The 24,436-nt window shown below is 42.4% G+C and overlaps 1 protein-coding gene across 2 annotated transcripts in view; it reads right to left on the minus strand.

Annotated features, from left to right (window-relative positions):
- Positions 1-24,436, minus strand: part of LOC124775034 (protein tramtrack, beta isoform-like) — a 197,684-nt gene that overhangs the window by 13,140 nt on the left and 160,108 nt on the right. Inside the window, exon 6 of one of the 2 annotated variants that reach the window (XM_047249804.1) lies at positions 8,193-8,252. The exons of the other annotated variant lie outside the window; for it this stretch is intronic. Coding sequence (XP_047105760.1) covers positions 8,193-8,252 — 60 coding nt within the window. The remainder of the gene's footprint in view (positions 1-8,192; positions 8,253-24,436) is intronic. 2 annotated transcript variants of the gene reach the window in all.

Here is a 24,436-nt window from a genome sequence, read left to right on the forward strand (position 1 = left end):
AAGTTCAGAGACAGATTAAGCAGTTTACAATACTTTCAAACAGTGAGTCGATGTTATAAAAGCAGATGATTAATACGATCAAATTAATGTTGAAAACATTGTAAAGCAACATTGCTGCTAATATTGTTCAGTTTATTTGTTGAAGAAACAATGAAGTATGTAAAAGACAATTTCAAAATAGGAATGAAAGTATATTGGGAATAGACATAAGTGATGGAACCTGCAAAAAATATAGGCCTTCCATCTGAAAGCAAGGAAGACACAGAAGACCTACTAGATGGTATGGTCAGTGCTTATATAGGATGGAATATACATTAAGGATAAATAACACAAACATGAAAGTGCTAAACGGTAATGCATACAATGACCTGCTGGATGCTAATTTGGAGAACAAAGAGAATAATGAAAGAGCCATCCTATCCATGAAACAAGATTACTAAAAAGTACAGGAGTGCGAAATGCACCAGAAGTAGATTGTTGTACTTGAAGAAAATTTTCTTCAACAAGAAAGCTCTAATGGTACCAAATATGATAATGGAGAATTCATGATAGAATATAAATAATGGAAGAAGTAAATATAACAACTCATCATATAGCTTCCAGACAATATCCTTCTTCAGAGATGACTGCAGAATACATACACATACAGCTGCACTGACACTGCTCTGGACAACTACATTGTATCTGCACTGAGATAGAGTGGGTGAAGAGGAAAGAGAGGCAGGGAGGCAGAGGGACGGTTGGAGGAGAAGGTGGCCGACAGCTGGTAAGGAGAGGCAGCAGGTGCATGGGACAGCAATGTGGAACCAGTGAACTCACCCTGGTGCAGGCAAGGGGTGGAGTGGGAAAAGGGGGAGGGGGGAGGAAGAGCCAAGGAAGAGGAAGACTGTGGAGAGAAGGATGTGAATGTAGAATGAGTGTTTTGGGAGGCATGGGAGAAGGATGGACATGTATCTGACATGGGTGAAAGCAGAGACTGATGCTTTACAACAAATTCTTCAATCCCACAATCTTACTGGCCCCTGACTCTTCTAGACCCTTGCCCACTTGTGCCCCTGTCCACACTCCTGTCCACCCCTGACTCCACATGCCCATGTCACTTACTCTTTGCAAGCTCACTAGAGTCACATTTGCAGTAACAGACTTCAATAATGACATGGGGCTATCTATCACAGCTGTCAGAGATTGATCTCTACCTGCAGCCATCACCACCAGTGGTGCTACAATCTACAAGCTGTCCCTGCAGGTGGTGCTCTGGGAAGAGACCATACTGCCCGAGCACACATTCCATCACCTGGCAATGGGACCTTGTGACTGCAAACTGGCTATAACCGTGTTCCTGCCTCATGTGCTTGCTTGATGGAACATTCTCTTTACTGGCCACTATCTGTTGACAACATTTGCTTTGATTCTAGACTATATATGGACTTTAATATTGATCAACTAATTTCTATTTGTGTAACATCGAATCTACAAGTTGCTGTATTAACTGTGTGCCTGTACTGAGTCAGTGTATTTCATCCAATATATTGTGATCATAACTGCAAACTTCAACGGTGGCGACAAGTAATTCCAGACTTGCAGTGTACTGATATATCAGGCAACATGGACTGAGACTCTTATGAAGTGCTGGCTTCTCCAGCAACAGGTACAGTGGCATCTTGATAGGTAACTACTGGAACAACACAACAGGAAATCACAGCATTGGCTATCAGGAATGAGACAACTCTGGCTGGTCCACCGCTTCCTTCATTTCTGGACTGCAGTGATGACCAGGAAAAACATAAAGACGCCTGAGCCATCACTTCACTTTACCTACAAAGTAACCAATTCAGATCGAAAACTTTTTTTGTGGTCTCCGCATAGTGTGTTGGGTTTGCTCTACAAGTCATCCCCCCTAAAAACTCCTAATAGTTTGTCTTCTGCTGAATTTTGTAACCTGTTGGATCATTAAGGTTGTCAATCCTGTGTGGCATTTCCTAGATTGAAATTTTATCAGCCCTGTAAATGACCACCAGAAACTTTTAAAGACCAGGTCACTGATCTCCAGGGTCCTGATTGTCATTGTGCTCTTGTGTGCACCGAAGAATCATGACGACAATCGTATGCCAACACCTTGCTTCACTGAAATTTACCTAACAAGGGGGTAAGCTCAAAGGCTTTATAACAACTGGATCCTGCCTTAGGCAAAGTACTTGCAATTGCTCAGGCTTTCAAATCCACACAGGAAACTGAAAGCCAGTGGGAGGTTCAGTTTGCAGTGTTTCCCTTCACCACTGGTGCAATGCTAAACGTTTCCCAGGCACATAACAGGAAATCACACAACTGATTTGGTCACTGCAATAAACATATAATGCCACGCCGCTGCCCTTGTCTTGAGCATGACAGCCTAGAGGCACATGAATATGGCAGACACACTTCAAGTGTGTCTGAACGCTCTCTCTCTCTCGCAGCTCATTTTCAAAATCTTTTCTGGAGTTGAAACTCAGTGTTTCCACTGATACCCGTGCTTCCTCTGCCTGCATCAGTCAGCTACTTGTTTTGTGTGTGGCGTTAGAGGCCACATTAATGGAGTGTGTTAGTCATCCAGCAACTGGCAACACAAGTATGGTGAGAAGTCACTGCTCCCCATCAAGCAGTGCACTCTACTTAAAAATGGTTCAGCCTGCTACTGTTATTAATGCTGCAACTGAATTGTTTGGGAGTCCCTTTTTAGGTAGATACTGGCACACTCTCTCGTCTTGTGGAACTGCACTGCCTACATTGTGTTAGATTCACCTCTGTTAGAACAGTTTCGTAGGAGAGCAATGGCATTTAGTGGCAATGACACACAGGTGAAAGGTGTTTTTGCTACTCCTATAAAATGTTTCACGGGAACTTTCATTTTTGGTTGTTACTTCTGATAATACAGAAAATATAACTGAATTAGAAGTTTTCAAACAGTTGGGGTTTCCATTTTGGAGAATGTGTGTTTGGTCTTCACAGTGCTTCCACTTCGCAGCATTGGAGACTTAACTGCCTCATATTCAGATCTGATTACCCTGGCTTAGGATGGGCAGTAAAAATTTCTTTAAAACCAGAGTCTGTCCCTCACTTCTCACGGGCATGTCCTATCCTACTTGTCTTGAGTGAATTGGACAGATTGGAAGCCTTTGAAGTGATTACCCCCGTCTCACTGAGCGAATAGACTTTGTCCCTAACAATGGAGAGAAAACTGAACCGGATGGCTCTCTCTGATTATGTGGCAATTTTAAGGCCATTAACGTCCAGGTCATTGTCGATACTTTTCCAATTCCCCATCCAGAAGACCTGTATTCCAAGTTACAAAACTGTGTCTGTTATACTAAGGTTGATTTCTCGCAGACAAACATACAGTTTCTACTACACCTGGACTCTTAGGACATGTTGATGCTCAACACACCTTTTGGTCTCTACAGGTATAACAGACTCCACTTTGAAATTTCCAGCACCTCAGCAGTCTTCCAGCATTACTCAGAGCAGCAGATACAAGACACACCTTTTTGCTGCAATTATTTAGATGATATCATAGCGACAGGGCACCAACTGATGAACATCTTCAGAGCTCGCAGTCTTTGTTTTCTCGAGTAACTGAGGCTAGGCTCAAATGTAACCTCCAAAATGTAAATTTTTCCACCAGTCCGTTGAGTAGCTTGGCTTAGTAGTCAGCATCCACCCTTCTAAGCAGCAAGTCCAAGTTACAGTGAAGATGTCCTGGGTGCAGAATCTTCAGGAACTGCAATACTTTATGTGAAAAACTAGCAATTACACCTGTTTCATTTCCCATATAACAAAATTGTCTTCTCTGCTCAACACATTGCAGGTACAAGGGATTCCATTCTGGTGGTCTCCAGAGTATAATGCAGCTTTTTCTGCACTTAAACGAGCCATCCAATCGGCACCATGTCATCCTGTTTTCACTGGAGAAGCCTCCTCTTCTTGTCACACAAGGCCTCACAGCATGGAATCAGTGTGGTGCGGTCTCACAAGGAGGCAGATGGCTCTGAACATTCAACTGTGTTCATGAAACTTCCTGGCAGATCAAAACTGTGTGCCGGACCAAGACTCGAACTCGGGACCTTTGCCTTTCGGGAGCAAGTGCTCTACAAAGGCTAAGCCATGTCTCCACAATATCCTTTCTTTCAGGAGTGCTAGTTCTGCAAGGTTCGCAGGAGAGCTTCTGTTAAGTTTGGAAGGTAGGAGATGAGGTACTGGCAGAATTAAAGCTGTGAGGACAGGTGAGTCATGCTTGGGTAGCTCAGTTGGTAGAGCACTTGCCCGCAAGGCAAGGGTCCTGAGTTCGAGTCTCAGTACAGCACACGGTTTTGATCTGCCAGAAAGTTTCATACCAACGCACACTCCGCTGCAGAATGGAAATTCTCATTCTGAGAACTGTGTTCATGTTCGAGGCTCTCAGTGCTGCATAGTGGGACTACTCCCAGATTGAAATAGAGGCTTTGGCCATCACATCTATGTGTACGGCATCAGATTCAAGCTGCTGACCGATCACAAGCCATTATTCGTGTTGTCTGGACCGTGTTCTAGCCACCAGGACAGGACAGCACAAAGGCTGCATTTTTCTTACTGGCTATACCTATGATATCCTCTCTAAGCTGAACAGATGTCATGCAATGTCAATGCTTTGTTCCAACTTCCAGCGGGTCCTGATCCTTAACTTGACACCAACGAGGTCATTATACAGCTGGATTCTGATTCTGCACCAGCCCTGCAAGATTTTCTCCTTGATGATACAATGGCTGCAGCCCAGACAAGATTGGACCTTACTCTCTATACAGTTACTAAGTGGGTTATGAGGAGGTGGTCACACATATCTCGGTGAAGGACCATGACTACTCTAAACATTATTTGCCTTAAGGAACTGGCTCTCCCACTGCACTTCATTTCTCCTGGTGCAAATACAACAAAAAAGGTCTCAGGTCATTATCCCCCTGGCTCTGCACCCCACGATTCTTGTGCTCCTAGATGCAGGTCACTGGGGGTATCTTGCAGGAAACAGCTGGCATGCCACCATGAATACTGGACAGCTGTCGACAAGGACATCAAAACCATGGTCCAGTCTTGCGTCTCATGTACGTAACAGTATTATGCACCCCTGCCCCTGTCAGTCTCTTGGTAGTGCCCCCACACAGACTTTGATAGTCCTTTTGTGCGTCAGGTGTGGTTTGTTGAGGTAGACCCATACTCCAAATTTCTATTTACACGCCCCATGATCTTCATGATAATGCTGAACGTGATCAGGACCCTTGCAAAATCTTGACATTGAGGGCCTTCTACAGGCAATCATCTTTGACAATGGCACCCGGTTCCCCTCTGCCCAGTTTTTTAATTTCTCTCAAGCATTTTATCCCCAACCCAACTGTGAGGTGGAATGGATGGTACAAACTTACAAAGAGAATATGGGGGGGGGGGGGGGGGGGGGGGGCTGACAAAATCCACCCTGTCAGTTGATGCCTTCACGTTGTTCTTGGCCACCTTGGGGCCACCCTAATTGTGGGGAAGATCCCAGCCGAATTTCTCCATGGTTGGCAGTCTCACAACCCCCCTCTCTCTGCTCTCACCAGCAGCCCTTCTCTGTCTCTGTCTCCAGTCCATCCTCAATACCAGACCAGCACTCTGACATGGGCTGGATCATTTGAACACCATCCAACATGGTTGCTGACCAACATCTGGGGTTCACAAGGTTGCCCGAAGTATGAGGTTCCTGCCAAAGGTCACCACTGCAGATGCCACCAGAACCTGCCATGCCCTTCTGTGCTGTGCAACATATGTCCCTGGCCTTGTCCGCCACAAACACCTCCTCTCCTCCACCACCAACACTGGGCCCTTGGTGACATGCTGGTCATGAACTGGGCTCCAGTACCCCAGACTTCCTCTGTTCCACCACCAGAAGCCACAGCCTTAGTGTGGAGTTGGCAGTGCCTGCCCCCATGCCACCAGAAGTCATCATAGTGGAGATTTGTCCTAAATAATATATCTCTTTTTCCAACAAACAGCTCAGTTCATACATACAATACCAGGAACAAAAATGATCTGCACAAGGACTTAAAGGCACTTACTTTAGTTCAAAAAGGGGTCCACTACTCAGAAACACTCATCTTCAATAATTTGCCAGCAAACATAAAAAATTTAGTTACAAATAAAGATCAGTTTAAAAGGAGCCTGAAAGACTTACTAGTGGTCAACTTCTTCTACTCCATTAACAAATTTTTTAATAGAAACAAATGATGTATTGTATATATTCATACTATTAGTATTGTTATTTCAGCTTAAAAAAAAAGGTGACATGTTCCACATCCACGAGGATCTCCTCAACACGGATCTATGGAACGAGAAACTAATCTAATCTAATCTAGATGCAAGACCTTCTGAAGTTATCTCCGTCAGTGGCATCCCCAGATTCAGTTCTAGCAGTAGCGCGCCAATAGTTGAGTTGGAGCCAGCACAAATCGCGCCGATTCCATCACTATGTGCTGTCTTTAGGTGGGGGGAATGTAGGGACAGACTCTGACAGTGACATGGAGCTATCACAGCTATCAGAGATTGATCCCTACCTGCAGCCCTCACCACAGGTCGCGCCGCAATCTACAAGCTGTCTCTGCAAGTTGCACTTTAGGAAGAAACCATGCCCTCAAAGCACACGTCACCTGATGGGACCCTGGACCATCAACTGGCTGTAACCATGCACCTGCAGCACAGTGCGTGCATTCTCTTGTGTGCTCACTTCATGGAACTTTCTCTGCACTGGCACTATTTGTTGATGACATTTGCTTTGATTCTAGATTACAAATGAACTTGAATATTGGCCAGCTCTCCCCTATCTGTGAAATGCTGAACTTACAAGTTTCCTTCAACTCTCCCCCCATACCCTCCCCTCTTCTTGAAATACCCACTCCAGCAATATACAAGTAGTTAGCCAGTTAAGCTGCAGTCCCAGTACAACATAGCCATGTATCTAACAACTACTTAACTAATAATATCAGATATTGTTTTCAGAGCACAGCACTGTGTGGATGTGAAATGTGCAAAAACCAAAGAAGAACCTGCAAGTGTCTGAAACATGGTGCTACTAGAAAATAATGTTAAAAATTAATTGAGCTGATAAACGAGAGATTAAATAAATGCTGGAAAGAACAGGATAAATCTACGGAAAAACTTCAAAAAAGAAGGAATATGTTACCACAGTATCTGGTACAGATCCATGAATACTTACCTTGGCAGAAAGAAGAGTGATAAAGGGAATGTTTAGTAAGTTTATGAAGTAAATTTCTCAAAAGAATTTTGAAGAAGGGGGGGGGGGGGGGGACAGAAGAAAAGAAAACAAAGAAAGAAGTAAAGAATGTTTTAACATGAAAGGGGAAAACAGCAAAAAAGGTTGACAATTTTAGAGACATATATATTTGCTTAAGCAGACCTTCACTAACATATCAACATATCACATGTACAATTATTCATTACACAGCTCTTTGAGATGAAGCCTAGTGTTAGAGGGAACTGTCAAATTTATTATGAGTAAGTGTTTCTTTTTCCTGGGAGAATCTCAAGTAGTTCACCATTAGAGAGTGAATGTATGACAAGGTGGGTAGTGGAGCAATGAAGCAACACAAAGCGTATCAATGGCCTATCAGCCCATAGTCATTCTACTTCTATTCTATGAACTTTGAGGTGTGTGTTCAATATTCAGCAATGTTTTTCATGTTAGTGTGTGATGATGGTTTTTTGTTACTGCAGTCTTCATCATTGGTACATAAAGGAAAAACAACAAATGTCAATCAAACAAGTGAGGACAATGATGTTCTGTGTATACCAATTATTTGAGAGTGTCAGAGGCACTACTTATGGCATGATTCAATACACATTGTTTTCAGGAAAAGTAACAGTTGGAGCATTTGATAAGGGACATAGAGAGCAAACTGATGCCACACTGAAGTATTATCTGTCTCTTCTCGCACAAAATGCATCACTCACTTTTGTTGTTATAGGCACATCACATTAACAGCTTTATCACTGCAAATGAGTGCTTCATCTGTACAATTTACAGTCATCTTCATATTTTGCTTACTGAAGAAACATAACTGAAGTAAAATAATTTCAAACTAGTCAAAAGATACATTAACTGTACCAAATGACTGCCAGGGAGAAAAAGATTTACGTACCTTGATTTGGATCATAGCTACTGTCCTTACTAATATTCACTGCATCTGACAATGAGCTTCCTAAGAAAATATGACAAACAATTAAAAGTGCTAAATTAGAACAAATTTATTAATGAGCTATAAATTATCTATACTAATATGTAAAGAGTGAAAACTGGTTTCCCAAAAATCTCGAAAAGTTTTTGACTGATTTCTTCTATATTTTACATGATATTCTAAACATTCAGATGGACATGGGAGGTGTGTGTGTGTGTGTGTGTGTGTGTGTGTGTGTGTGTGTGTGTGTGTGTGTGTGTGTGGAGAGGGGGGGGGGGGGTGCGCGCGCGTTTGCATGAAAGACTCAAGAGAAAGCATTAGGGAAATAATCTCGGAAAGATCTTGACTGATATACTTCAAATTTTTATACAATACTCTAATAAAAATTTGGATGGGAATAGGCTATATATTTCTTAATATACACTGCAGTGCCCAAGAAACTGGTACATCTGCCTAATATTGTGTATGGCCCTCACGAGCACGCAGAAGTGCCGCAACACGACATGGGATGGACTCAACTAATGTCTGAAGTAGTGTTGGAGGGAATTGACACCACAAATCTTGCAGGGTTGTCCATAAATTCATAAGAGTATGAGGGGATGGAAACTCTTCTGAGCAGCATGTTGCAAGGCATCCCAGATATGCTCAATAATGTTCATGTCTGGGGAGTTTGGTGGCTAATGGAAGTGTTTAAACTGAGAATAGTGTTCTTGGAGCTACTCTGTAGAAATTCTGGATGTCTGGGGTGTCACACTGTCCTGCTGGAATTGCTCAAGTCCATTGGAATGCAGAATGGACATGAATGGATACAGATGATCAGATGAGATGCTTTCTGAGACGTATCTAGAGGTATCAGGGGTCCCATATCACTCAAGCTGCACACACCCCACACTGTTACAGAGCCTCCAACAGCTTGAACAGTCCCCCACTGACATGCAGGGTCCATGGGCTTATGAGGTTATCAACATACCCACACGTGTCCAGCCGCTTGATACAATTTGAAACAAGACTCGTTCGACCAGGCAACATGTTTGCAGTCATCAAAAGTACACAAGTGGACCTTCAGCTCTGAAAGCCCATATCAATAGATGTTTCATTGAATGGTTTGCATGCTGACACCTGCTGATGGCCCAGCATTGAAATATGCAGCAAGTTGTAAAAGGGTTGCACTTCTGTCATTCTGAACAATTCTTTTCAGTCATCATTGGCTCCATTCTTGCAGGATCTTTTTCCGACCGCAGAGATGATGGAGATTCAATATTTTATCAGATTCATGACATTCATGGTGTACTCCTGGAATGGTTGTACAGCAGAATCCCTTCTTCATCACTACCTCGGAGATGCCGTGTCCCATCGCTCGTGCACTGACTATAAGACAACGTTCAGACTCACTTAAGTCTTGATAACCTGCCACTGCAGCAGCAGTAACTGATCTAACAACTGTGCCAGACACTTGTTGTCTTATATAGATGCCGTCAACCGCAGCGCCATATTCTACCTGTTTACGTATCTCTGTATTTGATATGCATGCCTATACCAGTTTCTTTGGGCTTCAGTGTATTAAATAATATAACTATAGAGGGGTTTGACAAAAATATGGAAACACCACGAGAAATACATGCTTGAACATAAATGCAGATGCCAGCCAAGTCTGCAGGTTGTATTGTTGTATGAGACTATGCAAGACACCTGTGCAGTTTTCTGAATATGTTGCAAGAGGCAGTTGTGGTCGTAACAGTGTTCTGTGTAGTTGTGAGTGCATTAAGTTCGTGTTAAGTGAATTCGAATGAGGGCTGATTGTTGATGTTCGTATGGTGGATGCTTTTGTAACCAAGGTAGCCAAAGTGTTCGGTGTTTCAAAATGCAGCATATCAAAGATTTATATCGCATACAGGGCGAGTGGAACAACATCATTCGCTGAGTAACAACATGGACGAAAGTGTGTGTTGAGTCACTGTGACAGATAGTCACTGCAGAGGATTGTGACAAAAAATATGAAAGACAGCTGCAAAAGTCACTGCAGAACTGAACGTTGCACTTGTGAAGCGTGTTATCACCAAATCAACAAGAAGGGAGTTCCATATGCTGGGAATTGCAAATGCCCATAACAGAAAAAAAGTAATGGCAAAGCCATAAACCCTGGACTTTGAAGGAATCAAAGAGAGTCATATGGCTGGATGAGTCTTGTTTCACAGTTCTTCAACTTCTGGCAGGTTTACGTGCCTAGAGTGAAACATGGAGGGATTCGGTGATGATTGGGCAGCCATATCACAGTATGCCATGGGGATCAAAGTTGCTCTGCAAGGTTGCATTACTGGCAAAGATTGTGACCACTCTGATCAGGCCCAACTGAATGGTGCAATGTTTGTTCCCCAATGGTGGTGCTGTGTTCCAAGATGACAGCGGCCTGTTCACACAGATCGCATTGTTCAGGACTGGTTTTGAGGGCATTTGGATGAACTATCTCATCTCCACTGGCCAACACCATTACATCACACTATTAGTAAGCCTTTGTGGTCTACTTTTAAGAGAAGAGTGCATGATTGCTATCCATCTCCATCATTGTTACCTAAACTTCCACTATTCTGCAGGAAGAATTGTATAGGATTCCCTCCAAAGCAATACAGGCCCTGTATTTATCCATTCTGAGATGACTGGAAGCTGTCTTGAATGCCAATGTTTTCCCATGCTATATTAGGATGGTAGTGTGTTGTGTTTTTGGTGTTTCCATATTTTTGTCCATTGCCTGTATATTCATAATATACAAAGGGTAAATGATATTAGCAAAAATCTCGTAAATTCATGACCAATTTGACTTCATATTTCTACATGATACTCTAATAAACACTGTGATGGGAATAGTGATTTATTTTTTAATATAATCTCAATATATTCTTGACTGATACACTTCAAATTTTTATGTGATCCTCTAGTATACAGTTGGATGCATATAGGCTATATATTTTCTTAAACAACAATGTACAGGTTTCCTGTTAAAACTATGGGAAATAAAATGCAGTGCTGTGCTGTATCTCACTGTGAAAAAGTGTGGTTTAGTTTTATGTCCTGCAATAGGTTTTAACTATGAAAGCAGCACATTTAAAGAATAAAACAAATTGCTTCTCTGTGCTGTTTTGTTTTCTTCCTCAAGGAGAGTTTTAAAAGAAAACTTACATATTAGGAAAGCTGTTTTTTATGGCTTATTGGCTTATGATTAGAATATTGCTATGTAATCTGAATAGTCTGAAACTTTCTACTGGCATCCATTCACAAATTAAAATTATGTGAAAGAATATCACTAAAGTTTTTATCTTCACAGATCCAGCAGCTGGGGAGATCTCTCAGGAGGTCTCTCACACCTTGCATACCAAGGATCCCAACCTATTTACTCATTCATTTCAAGCAAGTTCAATTCCCAATCAAGGTTTTGTTTGCAATAACAATAAACATGGCTCAATCTCAGTGAGAGGGGGAAGAGGTGACGGACAGAGAGTAGGAGGGGGAGTAATGGACATAGAGATGTGAAAGGAGGAAATGGAGAGACTGACGAGATGGACGGGGGGGGGGGGGGGGGGGGGGGGGGGGGGGGAATTAGGATGTATATATGTAAATTCCCATACATATTTAGCAACTGTGAAGCATTTATGGGTTCACTAATTATATATAAAATAATTAGGGATAAGACTGGTACAAATTATGTTCCAACAGTACACTTCACTGAAAATAATCTGCACTACTATCGAATTGCTATAAAACATTTAGATTAGCATTACTGTTGCTATGTTGCCACAAAGTATCTGCATAGGGTTATTGGTTGATGACAATGGAGATCACTTAATATGAAAAACATATGAAGTCGGTTTGTAGACCATGGTCCCATACAGACAGTATGAAAAACATTGAAAATAAACATTTTTTTGGGGACAAATAATTTTATTGATTCTCAAAAAATTCATCTTTTAAATTATAACAATATTATGAGAAGGAAAGTTGCTACTCACAATATAGTGGAGCTGCAGAGTTGCAGACAGGCACAACAAAAAGACTCCCACAATTAAAGCTTTCAGCCACTGACCTTCATCAACAATACACACACGTGCACGCAGACATGCACATGCACACACACAGACTGCAGCCTCAGGCAACTGAAACCACACTGCCAGTATGGTTTCAGTTGCCTGAGACTGCAGTCGTGTGTGTGTGTGTGTGTGTGTGTGTGTGTGTGTGTGTGTGTGTATTGTTGACAAAGGCCAATGGCCAAAAACTTTAATTGTGAGAGTCTTTTTGTTGTGCCTGCCTGTAACTCAGCATCTCCGCTATGTGGTGAGTAGCAACTTTCCATTTCATAATACACATCAAAAAAAGTTTTGCATCACCCCAGTTCACAGAACTCCTGATATTGACATTGACTGTGGATATTGTATTACAGACACAGTCCCTTTGACTGTTCAGAGATGTCACTAAACCCACACAAAGATGTAAAAAACCATGCTTGAGCAGCAACTATTAAGACGGAGGAGGTCCAACAGCCAATCAGTTCCAGTTGTTCCACCAGGAAGGAGGTACACGACTCTTGTTGTCTGTAGCTCAACCATGCCTAGACGGTCAATACCGCGGTTCAATCATGTCAGCATTGTTACTTTTTGCCAGGAAGGGCTCTCAATAAGGGAAGTGTCCAGGCATCTCGGAGTGAAACAAAGTGATGTTGTTCGGACATGGAGGAGATTCAGAGAGACAGGAACTGTTGATGACATGCCTTGCTCAGGCCGCTCAAGGGCTACTACTGCCATGGATGACTGCTACCTATGGATTATGGCTCTGAGGAACCCTGGCAGCAACACCACCATGTCGAACAATGCTTTTCATGCAGACACAGGACGTAGTGTTACGACTCAAACTGTGCGCAATAATAGGCTGCTTGATGCGCAACTTCACTCCCAATGTCCATGGTGAAGTCCATATTTGCAACCACGGCACTATGCAGCGCGTTACAGGTGGGCCCAACAACATATTGAATGGACTGCTCAGGATTGGCATCACATTCTCTTCACCGACGAATGTTGCATACGCCTCCAACATGACAAACATCGGAGATGTGTTTGGAGGCAAACCAGTCAGGATGAATGCCTACACGCACTGTTCAGCAAGTGCAGCAATGTGGAAGGTCCCTGCTGTTTCGGGATGGCATTATGTGGGGCCGACGTACACCGCTGGTGTTCATGGATGGTGCCGTAACGGCTGTACAATACGTGAATGCCATCCTCCGACTGATAGTGCAACCATATCAGCAGTATATTGGCGAGGCATTTGTCTTCATGGATGACAATTCACACCCCCATCTTGTGAATGACTTCCTTCAGAATAATGACATCGCTCGACTAGAGTTACCAGCATGTTCTCCAGACATGAACCCTATCGAACATGCCTGGGATAGATTGAAAAAGGCTGTTTGTGGATGACGTGACCCACCAACTACTCTGAGGGATCTATGCCGAATCACCATTGATGAGTGGGACAATCTGGGCCAACAGTGCCTTGATGAACTTGGGGATCGTATGCCATGGCGAATATAGGCATACATAGGTGAAAGAGGACGTGCTACTGGGTGTTAGACGTACCAGTGTGTACAGCAATCTGGACCACCACCTCTGAAGGTCTCGCTGTATGGTGGTACAACATGCAATGTGTGGTTTTCATGAGCAATAAAAAGGGTGGAAATGATGTTTATTTTGATCTCTATTCCAATTTTCTGTGCAGGTTCTGGAACTCTTGGAACTGAGGTGATGCAAAACTTTATTTGATGTGTGTATTTTTACATTCCATCCTGGATTTTCCATTATTTGATCCATTTTTACGATTAAACACTTCTGCAGGCATTCCAACCAACACTAGAAACATTTTCTCCACTCTGAAGTTGGTACCTAAAAACATGACTCTAGAAGGCTTCTTGAGGTGTTGAAAACCACTGCACCCACATAAGTGAATAAAAATAAGTTCTTAGTTGATAAACCATGGGAATATGAATAATGAGAGACTAATGCAATGGTTTTCTCTGTCAAATTAGCAATTACTTGGCACACAGTATGACTAAGTTCTGGTACTTTATTTCATTAGTGACTTATGACGGACAAAATGTTTTACGCCATTCAGCATTAACTGTGCTTCCATCCTTTAATGCAAATGTTATGACAGGTCCCAGGTACCCAATGAAACAAGCAACATTTTCTTGGAAGGGTGTTGTGAGAAAACCAGTTATGTTGGTTTTGGTTCATGTTGGAACACCCAAACAGTTGAGTGTCTCTTAGTTTCTGGCTCATATGACTACACCCTAGCTTCATCTCCAGTTACGGACAGTTGTATATGGGTTTTCCACTTCCTTCATTGAGTTTTTGGAGCAAGTCCTAACAGAAATTAACCCAAGCCTAATTTTTGAGTTATAGTCAAATTGTATGGAATCAACTGGAAAAAGATTTCTTTCATAGTTAAATGTTCATGAACCAATAAGTTGCACACTGAGCCTCCTCGAACATGTTGTAGACAACATCAATTTTTTTTTTAACTAATCAATTTGAGACATTGTTGTTGAGTTAGGTCTCCATAAAAGAATAATAAAATAAAATATCATCAAACAAAAAGTGTGACTACATAACCGAAGTGGGGGGGGAGGGGGAGGGGGGAAGAGAGAAAGAATTGTAGCTGGGAGAAAAAGCTGTGTATTTACACTGTGGAAGGCAAGAAGGTACTCAGCAGGGATGAGGTGATCGGTACATCACCCAGCTGGAGAAAACAACTGCAAGTCTGTCAACTCTGAGAAAGATCCAACTGAAGCAGCTCAATGTAAGCAAATTCTACCACAACAAGAACCACCACAACATCCGTGCACAACACAGTACTGGCTTGGCCATCAGTGATCCTCGCTAGAGTATGTGCCACTATTTTGACTTGTATCGTGTCGATTGACTATGACAACTGTTTAATGTGCCTCATATGATTTGACTGAAATTCCATGAACTTAGGTTACTAAAATCATTGCCTTTAGACTTGATTGAGAATATTCTCTTAGATAAAGACAGCTTGGCAGGATTCATACCTGCTGATTTAGCAAAAGAGCAGCCGGTATATTTATCCAAGTTTAATTCAATGTGTCAGTTAAAAGCTGTAACTCAACAATTACTGTGATGATGAACTCAATTCTCCATGTCTCTTAAAAACTGAAGTGGATTCTGAATCCATATCCTACAACAGCAACAGCTTCTTCTTGGGCAGCACTAAGAACAAATACAGCAATAACAATATCAATTTGAACTGCATCAGCTACTAATCCAGTTGTTGCAAGGACAAAATACATCAGGAAATCTGTCACCAACCCACATTTGCACCAGTAAGTGAAATAGTGGAGAGATGAAACATTTATTTACAGTGTATTCTGCGCCACTTCTCGATCTACTTCTATGTGCATACTCTACAGAAACTGATGTGCATGGTAGAGAGTACTTATGATGGTTCCACATGTTAGAGTCTCTACCCATTCCAAGTGCATGTGGAGTGTAAAAAGAATGACTGCTTAAATGTCTCTGTACCTGCTGTAATCACTATGATCTTTTTCTCATGGTATGTATGGGGCTGAAGAATGCTTTTAGTTTCTTCACGTAATACTGGTTTTTGAAACTTTGTATTACCATAGAGTTCATATTACAAAGCTGAATAGCAGCTGTTATTTTTCTTTACTTTGTCATTCACAGAAAAATTGTGTCTCCCATATAAGCAAAACTCTTTTAGGGGCCCAACTCCACTCTCCCTTTGGATACGTGCAACAGTCTCTTTGTACATTAGGCATTCCATTATTGATTGCTAGCCTTGGTTTGCATCAGTGCCAGAAGCTACCAATACAGATGTACAATGCATGTGTTGCAGTTTTAGACATGCCTAGTCAACATGCCCCCCCCCCCCCCCCCTTGCCGTTGGTGGGGAGGCTTGCGTGCCTCAGCGATACAGATAGCCGTACCGTACGTGCAACCACAACGGAGGGGTATCTGTTGAGAGGCCAGACAAATGTGTGGTTCCTGAAGAGGGGCAGCAGCCTTTTCAGTAGTTGCAAGGGCAACAGTCTGGATGATTGACTGATCTGGCCTTGTAACACTAACCAAAACGGCCTTGCTGTGCTGGTACTGCGAACGGCTGAAAGCAAGGGGAAACTACGGCCGTAATTTTTCCCGCGGGCATGCAGCTTTTCTGTATGGTTAAGTGATGATGGCGTCCTCTTGGGTAAAATATTCGGGAGGTAAAATAGTCCCCCATTCGAATCTCCGGGTGGGGACTACTCAAGAGGATGTTGTTATCAGGAGAAAGAAAACTGGCGTTCTATGGATCGGAGCGCGGAATGTCAGATCCCTTAATCGGGCAGGTAGGATAGAAAATTTAAAAAGGGAAATGGATAGGTTAAAGTTAGATATAGTGGGAATAAGTGAAGTTCGGTGGAAGGAGGAACAAGACTTGTGGTCAGATGACTACAGGGTTATAAACACAAAATCAAATAGGCGTAACGCAGGAGTAGGTTTAATTATGAATAGGAAAATAGGAATGCGGGTAAGCTACTACAAACAGCATAGTGAACGCATTATTGTGGCCAAGATAAATACGAAGCCCACACCTACTACAGTAGTAAACGTTTATATGCCAACTAGCTCTGCAGATTACGAAGAAATTGAAGAAATGTATGATGAAATAAAAGAAATTATTCAGATTGTGAAGGGAGACGAAAATTTAATAGTCATGGGTGACTGGAATTCGGCAGTAGGAAAAGGGAGAGAAGGAAACGTAGTAGGTGAATATGGATTGGGGGTAAGAAATGAAAGAGGAAGCCGCCTGGTAGAATTTTGCACAGAGCACAACTTAATCACAGCTAACACTTGGTTCAAGAATCATGAAAGAAGTTTCTATACATGGAAGAAGCCTGGAGATACTGACAGGTTTCAGATAGATTATATAATGGTAAGACAGAGATTTAGGAACCAGGTTTTAAATTGAAAGACATTTCCAGGGGCAGATGTGGACTCTGTAGATGAAAACTGAAGAACCTGCAAAAAGGTGGGAATTTAAGGAGATGGGACCTGGATAAACTGACTAAAGCAGAGGTTGTAGAGAGTTTGAGGGAGAGCATAAGGGAACAATTGACAGGAATGGGGGAAAGAAATACAGCAGAAGAAGAATGGGTAGCTTTGAGGGATGAAGTAGTGAAGGCAGCACAGGATCAAGTAGGTAAAAAGACGAAGACTAGTAGAAATCCGTGGGTGACAGAAGAAATACTGAATTTAATTGATGAAAGGAGAAAATATAAAAATGCAGTAAATAAAGCAGGCAAAAAGGAATACAAACGTCTCAAAAATGAGATCGAGAGGAAGTGCAAAATGGCTAAGCAGGGATGGCTAGAGGACAAATGTAAGGATGTAGAGGCTTATCTCACCAGGGGTAAGATAGATACAGCCTACAGGAAAATTAAAGTGACCTTCATAGAAAAGAGAACCACTTGTATGAATATCAAAAGCTCAGATGGAAATCCAGTTCTAAGCAAAGAAGGGAAAGCAGAACGGTGGAACGAGTATACAGAGGGTCTATACAGGGGCGATGTTCTTGAGGACAATATTATGGTAATGGAAGAGGATGTAGATGAGGATGAAATGGGAGATATAATATTGTGTGAAGAGTTTGACAGAGCACTGAAAGACCTGAGTCAAAACAAGGCCCCAGGAGTAGACAAGACGTATGAAACAGGCGAAATACCCTCAGACTTCAAGAAGAATATAATAATTCCAATCCCAAAGAAAGCAGGTGTTGACAAATGTGAAAATTACCAAACTATCAGTTTAATAAGTCACGGCTGCAAAATACTAACGTGGATTCTTTACAGACGAATGGAAAAACTAGTAGAAGCCGACCTTGGGGAAGATTAGTTTGGATTCCGTAGAAATGTTGGAACACGTGAGGCAATACTGACCCTACGACTTATCTTAGAAGCTAGATTAGGAAAGGCAAACCTACGTTTGTAGCTAGACTTAGAGAAAGCTTTTGACAATGTTGACTGGAATACTCCCTTTCAAATTCTGGAGGTGGCAGGGGTAAAATACAGGGAGCAAAAGGCTATTTACAATTTGTACAGAAACCAGATGGCAGTTATAGGAGTCGAGGGGCACGAAAGGGAAGCAGAGGTTGGGAAGGGAGTGAGACAGGGTTGTAGACTCTCCCCGATGTTATTCAATCTGTACATTGAGCAAGCAGTAAAGGAAACAAAAGAAAAATTCAGCGTAGGTATTAAAATCCATGGAGAACAAATAAAAACTTCGAGGTTCACCGATGACATTGTAATTCTGTCAGAGACAGCAAAGGACTTGGAAGAGCAGTTGAATGGAATGGATAGTGTCTTGAAAGGAGGGTATAAGATGAACATCAACAAAAGCAAAATGAGGATAATGGAATGTAGTCGAATTAAATCGGGTGATGCTGAGGGAATTAGATTAGGAAATGAGACACTTAAAGTAGTAAAGGAATTTTGCTATTTGGGGAGCAAAATAACTGATGATGGTCGAAGTAGAGCGGATATTAAATGTAGACTGGCAATGGCAAGGAAAGCATTTCTGAAGACGAGAAATTTGTTAACATCAAGTATGGATTTAAGTGTCAGGAAGTCATTTCTGAAAGTATTTGTATGGAGTGTAGCCACGTATGGAAGTGAAACATGGACAATAAATAGTTTGGACAAGAAGAGAATAGAAGCTTTTGAAATATGGTGCTACAGAAGAATGCTGAAGATTAGATGGGTAGATCACATAACTAATGAGGAAGTATTGAATAGGATTGGGGAGAAAAGGAGTTTGTGGCACAACTTGGCTAGAAGAAGGGATCAGTTAGTAGGAGACGTTTTGCAGCATCAAGGGATCACGAATTTAGTATTGGAGGGCAGTGTGGAGGGTAAAAATCGTAGAGGGAGACCAAGAGATGAATACACTAAGCAGATTCAGAAGGATGTATGTTGCAGTAGGTACTGGGAGATGAAGAAGCTTGCACAGGATAGAGTAGCATGGAGAGCTGCATCAAACCAGTCTCAGGACTGAAGACCACAACAACAACAACAACAACAACAACAACAGTCAACAGTGTTAATTCATTTGTTCTAACCAATGGAATCTTTGGGTAAGGGTGCAATCACTATGTACTTGGAACACAAGAAACTATCACATCTGTTATTAGACAAAGTTTTGGTCATGTTCTGCTGCAACTGTACAGTATGACAGAATGTACAACCTGTTGGCAACAGTCAGACTGTAAGTAACAGAATAACAACATAAAATCTGTAAGTAATACACTGGAATTTGTTAAGCTACACTGGCTAAGAGCTTACCATTAAGCGTAACTTCTTCCATGCCAGTCATACACCAGAAACCAAAAGCATGTGGAAATGTCACAGTCACTGTACAGAGGTACAAGCTGCTTATATAGCCAATGAATTCAGGAAAACTAAGGGAGGCAGCCATCTGAGGAGATAAAAATCCTCCATGGACAACAATTACCAAGATACCAGAAATTTCATTGATGTAATAATTAGTGGCCAAACTGTACAAACACTAGTTGACTCAGGACTTTTTCTTCTTTAATGTTGAATGCTTATCGTTGCCAGCTAAAGAAGACTATGTTCTGCAATACAAAAGCGACTGTGCTGAATGCAGCAAATGGGAAACACATTCAGGTGACAAGAACGTGTATTACAAGAATACCTATCAATGTCAGAACACAGTCCTTCAAATTTGTCATTTTAACATAACGTAACCAGGATGGGACTCCTTGAAGGTATCACAAGCAGTCATAGACTGTGGAAGATTGGAACTCCAGATTCGTGACTGAAGATGTTGTCATCATGCTCTCTTCAATGAGATGAATTCCAGTCTTTGTTTCCTGGTCAACATTGTTGCTTTTTTTTCCCGAAGATATTTGATGAACATCTACGCCACCTGACAGCTATGTTGAAGTTTGTTCAGACAGCAAACCTCTGCTGAATCTGAAAAAGTGTCTTTTCTTCGCCCATGAAATAAAAGTATTAGGGCATCTAGTCAGTGGCAATGGGGTATGTACCAATTGAGAGAAAATAAGAGGAGTAACTGAATCTCTAGCTCTTCAACACATTCGTGATGTGAAAAGTTCTCTTGGAAAGTGCTCATATTATCAGGGATTTCTAAAGGATTTCTGTATCAAGGCATGTCCCTTGCAAGAACTACAGCAGGTAGAGGCCAAACTTTCCTGGAAAAGGTATAAGAAAAGAAATACCTTTCCATGTCCTTAAGGAGGTGCTGACATCTTCAGTCCTAGCATTTTATGACACGAAAGCAGAGACAGAACTTCACTCTGACTCTAGTGGGTATGGGATAGGTACAGTTTTAGTTCAGATTCAAGAAAGTGATGGGTTATGCTTCCAGGTCCAAGATGAACTACTCTGCTACCAAGAAAGAGTACCTTAGAGATGTTTGGTCCATCATTCTGGCCACATCTATTTGGCAAACCATCTACTGCTGTGACAGACCACCATTCTCTATGCTGGCTGACTAGCCTAATGGACCCATCAGGCCAACATCTTATTAAAGCATTCTGTCAGACCGTTCATCTGTGTGTGATGGGCAGTTGTCATTCTTTACATTTGTGTTGTGGGTGATGTAACAACATGAAGTTACTGGGCACTGAGGCTTCAGGAGTACAATGTCACAGTGCAAAACAAAAAACACCGACTATCTTTAAAGAAATCCTTTGGCAGAACACAGACGTGAGGACGAAACATCAGTCACTGCCAGATTAAATGACACTGCTGGACAGAGGGAAGATCCAGCATTGCTGAAAACAATAGACATCTTCAAGGCGGAGAACCTGAACAAAGGAAAATACCAATTAATAAACAGAACATTCTATAAGATGAACTATGATCCAGTGGGGGCAGAAATGGTTACTCCTCATCCCGGCTCATCTATGGCCGGCTATCCCAAAGTATTTCTATGACACTCCAACATCTTGTCACATGGGATTCATGAAGACTTCAGACAGAATCAGACGCAAGTATCACTGGTCAGGTCTCTACTAATCCATTAAACACAATGTTAACCAGTGTAAGGAATGTCAGTGATGGAAAAACATGCTGCAGTTACCTCCAGGGCATCCAATTCCAATTCTGCCTGATGCAGTACCATTCACTAAACTCTCATTGACCCCTCGGGGAGGTACCCAAAGTTGACAAATGGGAATCAGTGGATACTAGTCTGCACTGTCTACCACATCCACTATGATGTCAAAAAAGAAAAACTTTGCCGACTGCTGAAGCACCGAAATTTGCAAGGCCCTTACAAATGTAATTTTTAAGCAAGGAGCACTCCTTTTGATAATCCCTGATCATGGACAAGTTTTTCAGTCAAGACTAGTATCTAAGGTAACTTCATGTTGTGACATCACCCACAACACAAATGTACAGAATGACAACTGCCCATCACACGCAGATGAACGGCCTGATAACTGCTTTAATAAGATGTCACCTGATATGCACCCCACACACACTGATGTAGAACAGAGAGATTGGGGCCAAAATGGTGATTGATATGCTGTTCCTGTTACCACTGGACAATACTAAGAATGACTACGTGAAACACCTCATCACTAGGACCAAAGAAGCAAGACAGATGTCTTGCATATGTACCCTGCATGCCGAGGAGAAGGATGAAGAGTGCTATAATGTCAAGCACCGGCCAGTGAGACACTGCCTGAGAGACTTCTTATGGATTTTTACATCTGTATGGAACATGAGACTATCAGAAAGTTACTAAAGCACTACTCTGGCCTTGCCACTTGTCATAATCAAGGATTATGTCCCCTCATCAAGAAGACAAATTGTCCATGTCCTCCATACTAAGCCTTACTTCAGCCCTGTGATGTAGACCGATGATGGGGGCTTCTCAGTCAAGAAAACTTAAGATTTGTTCAGAGGTTTCCCTCAATGCTCATCATACTGAAGAGGATGTGACCACGTGATCAGAATGTGGGAATCCTCCACTGATGTCATACAGATGACCAATGACAAGACCTACAACCTATCACCCGCAGACTCCCATCCTACATCAAAGACACAAACCACTTCCTAGAACGCCTCAAATCCATTCCCACTCCTCTCCCACCTGAAACCTTTCTTGTCACCATAGATGCTACATCCCTTTACACAAACATCCCACATACCCATGGTCTCTCTGCCCTTGAGCACTACCTCTCCCAACGCCCACCCGAAGATCTTCCAAAAACCTCGTTCCTTATCACACTTACCAACTTCATCCTCACCCATAATTACTTCACTTTTGAAGGCCAGACATACAAACAAATCAGGGGAACGGCCATGGGAACCAGGATGGCTCCGTCCAATGCCAACCTCTTCATGGGCCGCATGGAGGAGGCTTTCCTGAAGACCCAACAGCTGCTTCCCCTGGCCTGGTATAGGTTTATAGATGACATCTTTGTGGTCTGGACTCATGGTGAAGAAACACTCCTTAATTTCCTCCATAACCTCAACTCCTTTTCGAATCTGAATTTCACCTGGTCCTTCTCCAAAACCCAAGCCACCTTCCTGGATGTTGACCTTTATCTTGTTGAAGCTCACATCCACACCTCTGTCCATATCAAACCCACAAACAAACAACAGTACCTTCACTTTGATAGCTGCCATCCTTTCCACATCAAACGCTCCCTTCCCTACAGCCTAGGTATTCGTGGCAAACGTATCTGCTCCAGTGACGAATCCCTCAACAATTACACCAATAACCTGACCAGTGCTTTCCTCTCCTGCAACTATCCTGCAGACCTTGTCCACGAACAGATTTCCCGAGCAATACATTCCTCCCCATCCAACAACAATGTTCCTACCCCCAGACCACACAGAAGCATCCCCCTTGTCACCCAATATTATCCTGGCCTCGAAAACATCAACAAATTACTCCGCCAGGGATATGACTTTCTCAAGTCAACCCCTGAAATGAGATCATCCCTTGACAAAATTCTCCCCACACCACCCAGAGTTGCCTTTCGTCGCCCCCCTAAACTCCGTAACATCCTTGTTAAACCCTACAATATTCCCAGACTACCTTCTCGACCCAGTGGTTCCTACCCCTGTAACCGACCCCGCTGCAAAACCTGCCCCATGCATCCCCCCACAACCACCTACCCCAGCCCCGCTACTGGTAAAACATACACAATTCAAGGCAGGGCTACGTATGAAACTACACATGTCATTTATCAACTGACATGCCTGCACTGCACAGCCTTTTACATCGGCATGACAACAACTAAACTGGCTGAGCGCATGAACGGACACAGACGAACTGTCCACCTAGGAGATGCCCAATACCCAGTAGCGGAGCATGCCCTCCAGCATAATTCTAGGGACCTAGGAACCTGCTACACTGTATGTGCCATTTGGCTTCTCCCACCCAACACCAGTCCCTCTGAACTGTGGAGATGGGAACTTGCACTCCAACACATCCTTTCATCCCGCCATACCCCTGGACTGAACCTACGTTAAACAACCTCACTCCCATTCACTCTTCAGTCTTCTTCTCTTTCCCTTTCCTCTTTAGCCATTCACGCATCTTTTCATCCTACATAGTTGTGTTTATCGTTATACTATATACCTCTTTACTTCTGTATGCATCCTCTTTGGTTTGAAGCTGGCACAGTACTTACAGTAGAATATCTTTGGCTTCCCTCTGACAACCATGCCTCCATCCTTGCTACCCTCCCTATTTTCCTTTCCCTGTTGCTTCATAACCTGGGTTGTGAGTAACTGAATCTCCTTTCCCTTCTTCCCTTTCTTTCCCCTCTCTTCTCCCCGACGAAGGAACATTTGTTCCGAAAGCTAGGAACGTAAATTTTCAGTTCTGTTTTATGTGTATCTATCGGCTGTACTGAGCTGAGGTAAGTACTGGCCAGCCCCTCTATCTCTTTGTTAGTATTTGTTTCACATCTTTATATGAGATTAATCATTTAAATTATATGAACAGTAAAATTAGCTGAACTTAATTATTTGAGAAGCTCAATAATATGCTTCTTCCAGCAAGTTTTTGTAAATATCTACATTCAACAAATTTGAGTATTCTACCCTATCTACTGACTCCAGTTCATGTATTGCATCAATTGTTGTT

Source organism: Schistocerca piceifrons, chromosome 2, assembly GCF_021461385.2.
Source record: "Schistocerca piceifrons isolate TAMUIC-IGC-003096 chromosome 2, iqSchPice1.1, whole genome shotgun sequence".
In the NCBI taxonomy this organism is placed as follows: Eukaryota; Metazoa; Arthropoda; class Insecta; order Orthoptera; family Acrididae; genus Schistocerca; species Schistocerca piceifrons.